The sequence below is a fragment of the Platichthys flesus genome, chromosome 13 (assembly GCF_949316205.1).
Source record: "Platichthys flesus chromosome 13, fPlaFle2.1, whole genome shotgun sequence".
NCBI lineage: Eukaryota > Metazoa > Chordata > Actinopteri > Pleuronectiformes > Pleuronectidae > Platichthys > Platichthys flesus.
Genome location: NC_084957.1, coordinates 7,763,299 through 7,775,598, shown reverse-complemented (window position 1 = coordinate 7,775,598; position 12,300 = coordinate 7,763,299). Strand labels below are relative to the sequence as shown.

Genomic DNA, 12,300 nt, shown 5'->3' with positions numbered 1-12,300 from the left:
CTTCAGAAATATTTTATGTTCCAGTTGAACATTGCAGAGAGTATTCACACAGTAAGGCTCCTTCACATTCTTCCATGTTGCAGCCTTATGCTAAAAATCATCTGAATTCATACCCCCCCCCCCCCCCCTCAATCTACACTCTAAATTCCTGGATCTGCTCCCTGACCCTTACAGTATCGTTGAAGATGGTGTAGATTGTTGATCTGAATACAGAGGCTGAAGTAAAACCGGCTGCTCGCTAAATAGTCCACATTTATTTGAAAAAAGGATCAACACAGACGGACACAGACGGATATGGCACATTGTCACACAGTCTCACACGTTCACGGACACAGGAGCCAGGTGAGTGATGAGACGCGCGTGTTCTCCAGCCGCCGTGGTTTTAGACTTGTCCATAGAAAAGCTGTCAGTACCAGAGACTGTAAACACTGATCACATGGAGGCGGGCGGGGGCAGTGGAGGCGGTGGTCCAGGAAGCTTCTCCCTCTCTCTCTCCCTCTGAGGGTCTGCTGTCAGTCTCTGGGCTTCTGGAGGGTGGGGGGGGGGGGTTCGGCGGTGTGCAGGCGAGGGCTAGCCAGGCTCAGTGAGGGTAAGGGGGGCAGGGGTCCGGAGGCTCCTTCTGAATCACATCCCCATGCGAATGCTCTGAATGATCTGAAATATGGCTGAGAGCCAACAGACGTACTTGTTACACCATTTGATTTGTTTCGGCCTGTTACTCATTAACGTGAATAAGACATTTCTCACATGTGGATTTTTTCACAATGGCTACATTAGTTTAAGATCTATACTTACCTTTCCAAATACAATAATGAAAAAAAAGATGTTCGATATTCAATATATAACTTTGGCTGCCGGGGGTGCCTCAGTCAAAACAATAACAAACAGTGAGATGACGTCAAGAAGCAGCGTGGACTAATGGGAGCTGGTGTTGCCGATGAGAATCTCCCTGAAGCGACTCGGATGAGCTAATGTATTAAAGTCGTGTTAATGTTTAAAGCACGAAACGGCAATGAAATATCATTAATAGTGACAAATGCAAAAAGTGGAAAGAGGAAACAGCCGACTGCCGAGCAACGTGTGTTTTCCCCTCATGCGTTGTTAGTCCTGTAACTTGTCCTGACTGTTTAAGTTACCATCTACCATTAGATGTTAGCAGGTGTTGACCAGCTGCCACCAGCCCATGTTAGGGAAATAACTTCTAACTATAGTAGTAATATTGGACTTGGAAATTACATTTTTCAATAGATATTAACCAAAATATGACACAGGACAACATAGTAAGTCACTGAAAACGAAATAAGAACAAAACAAATCTGGGCACAAACAGTGGTGAATTAAAGTAGAATAAAACAAGTTTAAAAAATAAATCATTAGTTTGATTGTTCACCACAAACTAAGGCAAGAACACATTTTCTCCTGCAGATGTAAAAGGAACGTACCTGATCCACACACAACAAATACAAAGAGGGCGAGCAGCCAGGGGCCCACAGGATACTTTTCCTCTTGTGGTCGCTGTGGGAAACACACACACACACACACACACACACACACACACACACACACACACAGTAAATTAGCATTACAGCTGCCACAGAATGGTCTAGTGTTGTGTAGTGTGTACACTCAGGCCTGGACTTATTTGCTGGAGCTTCGGGGGGAGGGGTTATACTGTATGTGTGGCTTGAATGGCGGTTACACAGAGGGGAAAGGTAAAGAGACTGACAGCCCCAATTAGAACTTTAAGCAGCCCACCGATACTTGTCCACCAGCATCACTAACACATTCACTAATGCACCTGTGGGTCATCACCACGTTCTGCACTTTGCAACACAAATCTTATGAATGGAAGTAATTGGAGGAGTTGCCTTCCTCTGTGCAACTGGATTCATTGCAGATAACAAACTCACTGAAGCAGAGGTGCTGTCACTAAACTATAGTGTTCCGTGTACTTAACTGGGTATGAACTGGAAGTTTCTTAGCGGGGATACGTGATAACAACACTGGGCCCAGTACAGTGAAGGCTGCAGAACTAAAATAAAACATCGCTGATTTTGGTTTGATCACTTGCTCTACAATCACTAATCATCTTGTTTTTCAAAACTAAGGAGATTTGGTGATGGTGCCCCTGCTCAACTTCAAAATGGCCACGATAACTTGTGTGGTCGCACGGAAAAAAACAGTAACAACCTCAGAGTGTAATTATCCAGTGAAAGGTGCAGATCCAGTGGTTTATCACATGGAGTGGAGAAGACGAGCGGAGCAGCACGAGTCGGTCGGTCTAGACAAATTCAGGGAGCAGCCATCAATTCCTCAAGATGATATCATTACGCCACATGTCACATGTTTTTCCATCAGTGGTGTGGGAGCCTTTCACCGTCTGTGATTTTCCTTATGCAATACCTGATGTTGGTGAAACCAGAGCCTGAGCAGCCTTGTTATTTAACCTGGGAGATACGGTTTAACCTTCATTTATGGTGACGGAGGAAGAGGAGGAGGGGAAACCTGTGTGTGTGAAGCCCAAAACACTATAATCTGGACATTAGTCTCGTTCACAACAATCTTATGTCCCGAGTCAATTTGAATCTTTCCCTGTGGGTCGCTCACACTTAATCTAGTTATACTTTCTCAGTGTACGATGAAATGTTAAATCGACTAAACTTGTTTTGAAAACTTTCTATTTTCTTTACTGATGGTTCTTGCTTAACAGACATCTTCTCTACACTGGAGCTAAGGACTTTGTCACACATCCATGACTTTGGAATTAATAAGGGAGCAGGAACTTAAAGGGATAGTTCACCCAAAAAGGAAAACTCACTCATTATCTCCCCACCACTGTGTCGATGGAGGGGTGGGTGAAGGGTTTGAGTCCACAAAACACTTTTGGAGTTTCAGGTGTAAACAGTGTTGCAGGTGAATCCATTACGATTGAAGTAACTGGTGACTCCTTCTTCTAACACAACCTACCTCCATACTCCAAACTCCAAAGGTCTTTTCTGGACTCAAACACTTCACCCACCCCTCCATCGGCAAAATCGTGAGTAGATGAGTGAATTTAATTTTTTGGGTGAACTATCCCTTTAATTTGCTCATACGTCAAACACTCCCTTAAATTCAACCAAGCTGCCCCAAATTTCACACAATGATCAGTTCCCTAAATTAGACTCTAGGAAATGTTGAAGAACCTCACAATGTTAAAGAAGCCTCCAAGGTGAATGGGTTCTTTCCTGATCCACACCTCATCCTTCCACCAAGTTCAGTGGGAATCCGTTCAGCAGCTTTTGGTTCAGGACAGGAAACATAACCTCCTTGGCAGCGCTGATAGAGCTCCACAGTGGAGTTTGTTGAAGTGAAATTCCCATTCATTTTCTGAATAGTAATTATGATTAAAAGTCTTTATATTTAACCATCCTAGGGTTATGAAATAATGATATATGCTCCAGTATAGGCCACAAATCAGTATTATTTGTTTACAGGTCAGTTAAATTTGCGATTTCAGGGAGAAATACTACACTACCCACAATCCTCAGGTGTAGTAGCGACATCTGTGATTGGTGGAGCTCGCTGTTACCATGGAAATGTCGCCTACAGTTGATGTAGTGTGATGGTTGTGTTACAATAGGTTCACCACAGAGAAACCATGATTTCCATTTGTACGATATGAGGAAAAGAGTTCAAAGGTCTGAAAATCACCAGAACGAGTTTACCTTAAATGAGAAGAAGTGTATTTCCCTCACTCTTAAAATAGTTGTGTATACAGTCTTGTACCTTTGCCTATTTTCTTTTCCCAATATTTTTTAACAACGAATCAAATATTTTTTTTACCGAGATTCATCTTGTAGCTGGTCAGACTGACCCAGGTCAGGATTTTCTGAAACGTCGATGGGGAAATAATTGGAAAATGTTATTTTTTGTATATTGAAATTCGAAATTGCTTTGCATTGATTAATCAATTACTTGTTCTATTATGAGTCAAAAAAAAAAGTGAGAAATGGTCATTATATTTTCTCAGAGTCCAGAATGGTCTTCTTCATTTGATGGTCTGGTTCATCTAATATTTAGATGTTACTTTCAAAATGACTGGCTTAAATTTTCCAGTGGAATAATCGATTAATCATTTCCTGAACGCCTCCAGTAATTAGTTTAGTATTTCATGAATGAAAGCTGATCTATTACACTGATGGAATGATGGCACTGGGCGAAGTAACGTCTAGTTACACGGTAACGAATAGATTACATTCAGATGTGGACCCAGCCCGCCGGCTCTTCACGTCAATCACCCAGAGCAGCTCGGTCAGGAGCAGGTGCTGAGTCAACCCGTGCTATACATCTGTGCTAACCCTGGCACGCCTCACACCCCCATCAGCATCAGCACCATCAGCACCATCATGCTGCTGTGATCGCCGCGGACGGAACGTCACCTATCCGGGCTAGTGTGACGCCGGCGTGTCGCGGTCAGTGAACGTCTCACCAGCGTCTTGGCCACGTTTCCTCTCTGCGTGATGTTCTTGCTGTGTTTCTCGTTGGCCATGCGGATCCTCTGTTTAGCCACCATCTTCCGCAGATATAACCCGGGATAAATCCGCCGGCTTTAGCCCGTTATTTCTCGGATGCTGCAGGCGGACGACAGCACCTCTGGGTCAAGCTGGCAAAGCACGCACGGGAAAAGCGAGGAATCCAATTTCAAAATAAAAGTACGGGACATTTGTAGCGCGATGCAGCATTCCGAGCACGAGCACGAATCATTCATTTGTACCGTAAAACACGCCAATTTTTCTTTTGTACCAACTTACTTATGTTTCCGTGTTGTTAAACGTTCAAATATGACTTAGCAGCAACACGTTTTTCAAAACCTTTAGTCTGATGGATCATCACAGGAAGTCTTCGGTCTCACGTCCCCGCGCTTGACACAGACACAGTTGTGCACCTGATGAGATGAGCGCGTGGCCAGATCCCAGAGTTTTTTAATTCTGCATCTCCTGATTTATGGAGGATGACACGTGACCTACATATATAAACAAGCAAATAAGAAAACGTGCAGGTGGCAGTAGCAGTAAACCAGACTGAAATACAAATTCACCCAATTGTCAGTGAAGTGCATGTAATAATTATTGATAATATTAATAATAATGAACTCTATGTAGCTCCTTTAAAAATGAAAAGTTTAAACATGTTAAAAATTAGTAAAGAGTAAAAAGAAGATCAAATAAAACATTGTAAAATGTTTCAAATAGTTTGTAAGATCAGAACATAGGAAAATAATATCTATAAAAATGTGTCTTTGAAACAAGTTTTAAATTTAAAATACACAGCCATAGATGACATGACTAGAGACGACCTGGTAGAGTAGAAATTAAATATATCTGGATAATAAACCCTTATTTACATGGAGGTAGTACACAATTCACAATTTGCTGCTCGAGAGCAGGTGCACTTTTGACCCCAAATGTCTGCAGCCACTGAAGAGACTCAAATTACCGACTCCCCCCTGAACACGTGGGAGAAATAACCATCTGCAGACAGAATGAGGTCGGTGTGCAAAAGGTGCAATTAAACAATTAAACTCCTTGAACATGGTGCATGACAACTCAGTGTGATGTGGACGATTCTGAATCAGTTACAGTCCACTAACATCACTGCCTCGCTGACAAGACACGCTTTCTGCACTCCAAGAGATGGGGGGCGGGGGGGCAGAGACAGTGCAGGGGTTGCCTAGCAACTGCATCAGAGGGGTGTGCTTGGGGAGCAACACAGAAACTCCAGTGATTGAGAGAAGAAGAGACCAAGAGTGTTTGGAAGAGTATTATTGTTGTACAGTTAAGTGTGGACATACAGGTGAGTTACATTGACGAAAGGGAGGAATTGGTTTATTGTCTCAATTTACTGTAAATAATCATATTGACATGTTGTGTTTAGAGACTTTCCCTAGGGTAACAGCCATTGATGTGTCTGACCTCATTATGTTTCAGTTTAACCTTCAGTTGTGCGTCAGCTTTACTTTAGTCGTGTCCTGAGACAGAACGCTGACCCCCAGTGACGTAGAAAATAGATTTATAGATTTATAGATTTATGGATTGATGTGTCACTGATGTTTGCTACTGCAGTGACTCAAATTCCCCGAAGCAAACATCTAATCACGTATGTTCTAGCTGCAGCATTTCTTTATCCAATGTAAAACCATTTTTGTGCTCTCTCAGTTTGTTTGGTCTCATCAGTCTCAAGCCTGCAGGGGAAGTATGATGCTGCCATTACGTCACATGCTGAGACTCCTACGTTAAAGGAATCATTTTGGAAAACATGAATTTACCTGCAAGATGAGGAAATCAAACTAATGTCTGTGTTGAGCGAGGAGGTTTCTACTTATCTTAGCATATAGACACCAAAAGAAAAGAATGTCCCACATGCAGAACACCTATACTGCTGTATCTTGTGTATTGAGGTTTGAACTAATGCCAGACCACCTCAGTTGGTCCGTCCTTGCAGCACATCTCTGCGGCGTCTTGGGATGAAGCCTGGACACGATCAAGGTCGAAGGAAACCATTATTATCTACGAAGGGCAATTTGTTGTGCAGTCAGTAGTATTCACACATCCATCCATTCATCCATCCAATTCTCGATTCCACTCTTCCTTTTAGGGTTGTGGGAGGAGCTGGAGCCAATCCTGTCAATACAGAAATTTGTGAAAACTACAATCTAAAACAAGCACAATCAGCATTAAAACACACAAATTAATGAAAGCTCATTGGGGAAAAGATATTCAAATCACCAATGAGAATTTAAAAGGTTGTTGGCAGCAGGAGAGTTCTTGAGTCTGTTAGTCCAGCATGTTGACTCTAGCTGCAGCCGGATGGGAGCAGAGTGAATCCTGGGATAGGTTTGGCATTTTTTCTGCACAAGCGCCACTTTACATAAAACCTGGCAGCATCTCTGTGACAACAAGACTCCAGAGTTGCTGTGCACAGTCGCTTGATGGCCAAGAAATAACCTGTGCACGCCCCCCCCCCCTGAAGCCACAAACACCCGTAACTTTTCTCTGTAGGTGTGTGAGAGAGACAGAAGAAGTGCTGGGGAAATAACAGAGGTCCTGGCAGCGGATCAGATTTCCCCATGTGTTCACGGTCAGCGTCAATGCCTGACCTGGATTTCAAGTCTCCCCGTCTCGCATCTCTGCATTATCCATCGGCTGTTAGTGTGTGTGTGTGTGTGTGTGTGTGTGAGAAATAGTAGACTGGAGTAGTACTGCAGGGGAGAAGAGAGTAATTGTAGAGCAGGGAGGAGATGTTCATGAATGAATGAGACTAGAGACGGGAGCCAGCACAGAAGGAGAAAACATCTCCTTTTCTTCACTTCTCTGTTCTCACTTCAAAGTCTAGACTGAAAACGATGCCTGTCCTGTTTTCTTTTGCGGGAATCTTCCGCAAAAAGATTTCTCTTGACAAGCCCATGTAGGTGAGAGACACCGAAATGTGACCTTGGGATCAAATGTCAATGGAAAAACTGATAAATGATTAGAACAGAGGGAAAACCATCTCTGCAAAAAAGATTGACCAATGTGTCTCTTTCAGATGGTTGTTTGGTTGTTTGGTGTCTTGATTGGTTGATTGGTCAGATGGTCATTTGGTTGGTTATTTAATTTGCAGCATTATTTAAAAACTACAAAATCAATTTCCTCCACAAGAGTTTGTGGGGGGGGGGGGGGCGGTCTGGTCGTAATATTATCGTTTAACTATGTTTGATGACAGATAAATCGTTTGGCTTGTTTGGCCTTGGCGGATGTAGATGTTCTACTGAGTGGCAATCTGATTTTTTGCATGAATGAAAACCTAAATATACTGCATGTACTATATTGTAAAAAACTTTTCCAACCAGGGTCACTTGTTGCCTGGTGTATGTTTAGTCGCTCGGCCGAGTGGATTTGTTTTCCTGCCTCCTTGTAATTTATTCTTCACAAACTCAACCAAGTGATGTTTTTCCATCAGGGGAGGGGTTGAGAGAGAAGGCGCCGCTCTCCTCCGAAATGAAGTCAATGCAACACAAATATACAGCAGGTTCATTTTAACGCACGGAAAGTCGAGAAGTAGAAACCAGATGTTCAGGAGTCGTCCGCCCACTCAAACACTGTGTTTTAAATTTTACACGTGAAGCAACAACACAACGTGTGAGTACAGACACGGATGAAGGTAGAGTTGACCTACATACTGTCGCTCTCTGTGAGACCAGAGAACACAGACAGGGGTGGTGGGGGGGGGAGGGGGGCTGTTTATTGCTCCTCCAGGTGATCAATATGCAAAAAGTGTGCAGGGTGGCAGACAGACACGTTACACAGCAGCTGTCGTCGACCTTTAACAGGAGAAATACCTGAGATGGAAAACCTTGAATCAGGGAAGCCCGTTAAAGTCAGCAGTCATGCACGGGTGCATTGCAGGGATAAGGATGTTAACTGGTGCAGTGCACAGCTGTTGTCGAAGCATCTCCACTGTTTGAAACCTCCTCCACAGTATAGCCCTGTTTTGGAGCGTAGAGGCAATCAACCTATTTTCTGGCTTGTATTCCTGAAACCTGTCCCCCTAATTATGGTTCATGCTCAGCACACGGAGCAGGAACACGTACTTAAACCAGTGCACGAGACGAGGACAAACAGAAGTGAACCCTAACTAAATAAACCTGAAACCTGAGAGATGAATTCAGGTAAAGAGAGACGAGGGCGGGGTGGCTGAGCCGAAGGGGAAGGAAATGTTTGAAGTCGGCGTGCGAGGGTGTGATACGAAGAAAATAAGCTGTGTAGGAAAACATAGGTTCCAAACAAGCCTCCTTCTCTGCTTTTCACCGCCTCGCTCCCGGCTGACCCGCTCCCACCGGCCTCGATGCAGCCGGCCGGGCCTGACAGAGCTCCATCTGTAACTCTATGAAAACACTAAAACACACAAACTCACACACGCACCCTTGAAATAAAACACTCGCCAACACATGCTCAGTCTGTGTTGAGTCCCTCAGTGCTGCTGTCCTGAAACAACATTGGCACAGGCCTCTGGCAGTGCCCAGGAAAAGTTAAGATGGCTTCCAGCTGGAGCTTTTACTCTTTTGCTTGTTTTTTCTAAATCCACATACACGGGCAGCTTCAGGGACTTCGACACAGGAAGAGGGAAACCTGCCTCTTAAATGTTTACTCAAGACTGCACCTAGGATTACACAGCAAGTTTAAAATATAAGATGCAACGTGCACCTTTTAATTATCAAGACTGGATTTGTGCCACAAAAAAACACAATCTTCCAGTTTCTAACATTCTTAAAAGGAGTTAGTTCTATTTTTTCAATTTATCCCAAACACAGGCACACTCATGCAGGTAGGGAAATTTAACCTCTGCTTTTGACCCATCTGGTGCAGGACACAAAGAGCAGTGAGCGACCATGTACGGCGCCCGGGGAGCAGATGTTGGGGAGTAAGGTGCCTTGCTCAGGGGCACTAGACAGGGTAGGGAGAATCCTCTTGGATTTTTGGACAGATCAATCCAGGTTTGTCTTTTTGTTGTTTCTGTTTTGTTGATAGCGAATGGGTCGAGAAGAACCCATAAAAACGTTTGTGTGGATCCAGGAATTGCTTCTCACTTTCTTTTTGTTGAATTCGCAGAGAATAATTCCTTGATCCTGATTTTTTTACAAGGGGACTGATATGGTAAACGGATTTAGTGTCTAAATCATAATGTACATGTAGCGTTTGACACAGTCGTCCACTGAAAGAACTAAACCATCAGATCTGTGTGGAGCGATGAGACGGTTACCTGGAGCGCTACCAGTAGTTTATCTCAACAAACCAGCTCCTAATATTTGCGTGATGGTAGTGAATGGAAACACACATCAATTTGTGTTTTTTTCTTTTTGCTGATTCCCTTGAAATTCAGCTAGTGAGGGTTCACTCAATTAAAAAGGTGCGTGTTGAGGGAGGGTCCCTCTGGCTGAGAGCAGACACGGTTGCTTCGACGAACTGAGTCACTTATTTAACGGTTAATGATTGGCTACATTCTGAGGGGAACACAATGCAAACTTTAATAATTGATATGGTTTCTGGTTTCTCCAAAACAAAGTTTCCATGGTGACTCACAGGAAGGAAGTAATGACAGTGAATCATACAGATGGAGGGGGGGGGGGGGGGGGGGGATGGGGAAACACTCACACGCATGTTTGTCTTCTTATACCCATGACACAAAATGGCCATCACCCTAAACATAAACACTTTTACTATTTTGCCAAACAAGCATTTGAGCCTCTCGTCCACACGCAAGTGGAGTTAAAACTGAAATCTTTACAAATATCCTCCAAAGTGCAGATTTTCTAAATCCCGGTTTCTGTTTATCTGTGTTTACGATGACATCACAACTTTCCGTTGCCGCACGTCAGAAATGTGATGAAACAGATGTCAAACAACTACGAACAAAGCTACTATTGCTGTGGCTACGAAGTTACTAAGGCCCGTGGTAAACAAGCATGCTCTCAATGTTCTTCCCTGGTATTTGACAGGTCCTTGATGTACTTTGTATCCCCACCTACTGGCCTGGCATGCTTGTTTTGAGCATTTGTGTTTTCTTCTGGATGGAGATATCTTCTAAAGCAAAGGTGTTTGGATTGAGATTCTTTAAAAAAATTAAAGGGGAATATATATCCATTCAAAAAATACCACAATAGTGTATATATGTACAACCACAACACCAATCCTCACCTGAGCACAATTCTAAACCTAACACAAAGTCTGAACCCTCAAAAGCCCTTTAAATGAAATCATTTGAACCAAAAACACACACACACACACACACACACAAACACACAAACACACAAACACACAAACACACAAATATCTCAAGGCAATCCTTGAGTCTAGCACTCAAAGTGGGTCACGTAGCTCTGTGCTGTGTCTGCACCTCACTACTCACTCTGTCAAATAAACTAGTTCAGGTGAACTGGGGTAAACGTCCCTACAGGGGGAATACACTGGTTAGACTTGTAGAATAAAAAAACAAAAACAAAACTATACATCTCCTCTTGTCAAAATGTGTGTGTGTGTGCGGTTTGTGTGTGTCTACATGCTCCCTACACTCCAGCAGTTTTGATGAATGAATAATAAAATAGTAATAATTTAAAGTAAGGCAAAGCAAACAAAAACCTGTCACACAAACATAATAATGACCAATCAACTACAGTATAATTACGAATAGATGCAAATGATGTAAACACACACAATAAATATTCTGATTATATACATTTGTAAGAGGAGAAGTTTCTAAAATGTTCTTGGGTGGTTTGTCGCTGAGTTTGGTTCTGTCATGTTTTATTTTGTGTTCGTCTATATTCGATCATGTGATCAACACGACTACTAATGCCGTGATATACCTTTCAAACATCACCTATGGAAAGGTCACGTTGTCTTTGATGGTGTATTTTTAGTAATGTGGTTAAGGAAAATGAGAGCGACTGAGGTGCCCTTCTCTACCCTGATGTGCCCCTATGGAAGTTCACAGTGTTGAACAACAACACCTGCTGGAAGCAATGTTTTAATGTAAAACAGGGACGTCTGTGTATCAATGAGGTCGGTCAAAAACCAGAGCTAAAGCTGAATGAATGAATAGAGTTAACCCTCTCTTCCTCTCATCGGCCCTCACATGTATAACACATGATGGCAGCAGCTATATTTCACTGAAGCAGATTTAACATGTTCAGTTGATGGAGATTTCCAATTTTTGCAAACCCGTAAACTACAGCCTGGGCACCACACAGGCTCCTGTGATATAAGTCCAGGTTAAATATCCTGAATTCCTAGTAGGCTTCTTAGATTCCTGAAGGTTCCCGTGGTCCAGAAAGGTCATCTCAAACCAGAGTGATACGCAAACACACACCCACATGCATGAATTATAACACAACACAAGGTGCGGACACGCACACTTGCTCGTGGCGGAGAGTCACCTTGAAGGTCAACCTGCTGTTTCCTCAAAGCCCTTGATTTGCCCTCTGCTCTTTCCAATCTGAATTCAGACATCGATGGAGGTTCACCTCAGATGAGACTGGGTTGCCTGCTCTCACGGTGACCTCATAAATAATCCACCCAGTGACTCACAGTCAGTGTCGCTGCCTGTCCCTCATCTGTCTTTCAACAACAGGTGAAGATGCGGAAATGTGTGTGTGTGTGTGTGCGCGTGTGTGCACTACATTCTCTTTATGACTTCATCCCAACATTCAAAGTGGTCAAACAGTCCCATTTGGTGAAGTCTATCTAATGAATTAAGAGTCTCAACATTTTGGCAAAGTGTCCA

The 12,300-nt window shown here is 43.2% G+C and overlaps 1 protein-coding gene across 1 annotated transcript; it reads right to left on the bottom strand.

Moving 5' to 3' along the window:
- Positions 1-539: 539 nt before the first annotated feature.
- On the bottom strand, positions 540-4,617 carry serp2 (stress-associated endoplasmic reticulum protein family member 2). Its single transcript, XM_062402490.1, has 3 exons — positions 4,472-4,617; positions 1,443-1,515; positions 540-665 (listed from the first exon to the last, which is right to left on the bottom strand). Exons 1-3 carry the CDS (start codon positions 4,553-4,555, stop codon positions 625-627), a joined length of 198 nt encoding a protein of 65 aa, XP_062258474.1. The 5' UTR covers positions 4,556-4,617; the 3' UTR covers positions 540-624.
- Positions 4,618-12,300: the final 7,683 nt, after the last annotated feature.

Bases quoted from the DNA above. Each gene is read 5' to 3' on its own strand.
- serp2 (XM_062402490.1), bottom strand. From the start codon at position 4,555: ATGGTGGCTAAACAGAGGATCCGCATGGCCAACGAGAAACACAGCAAG. The intron at 1,516-4,471 runs GTGAGACGTTCA...TGTTTCCCACAG, and splicing joins GAAACGTGGCCAAGACGCTG to CGACCACAAGAGGAAAAGTA. The intron at 666-1,442 runs GTACGTTCCTTT...GTTGGCTCTCAG, and splicing joins ATTTGTTGTGTGTGGATCAG to CCATATTTCAGATCATTCAG.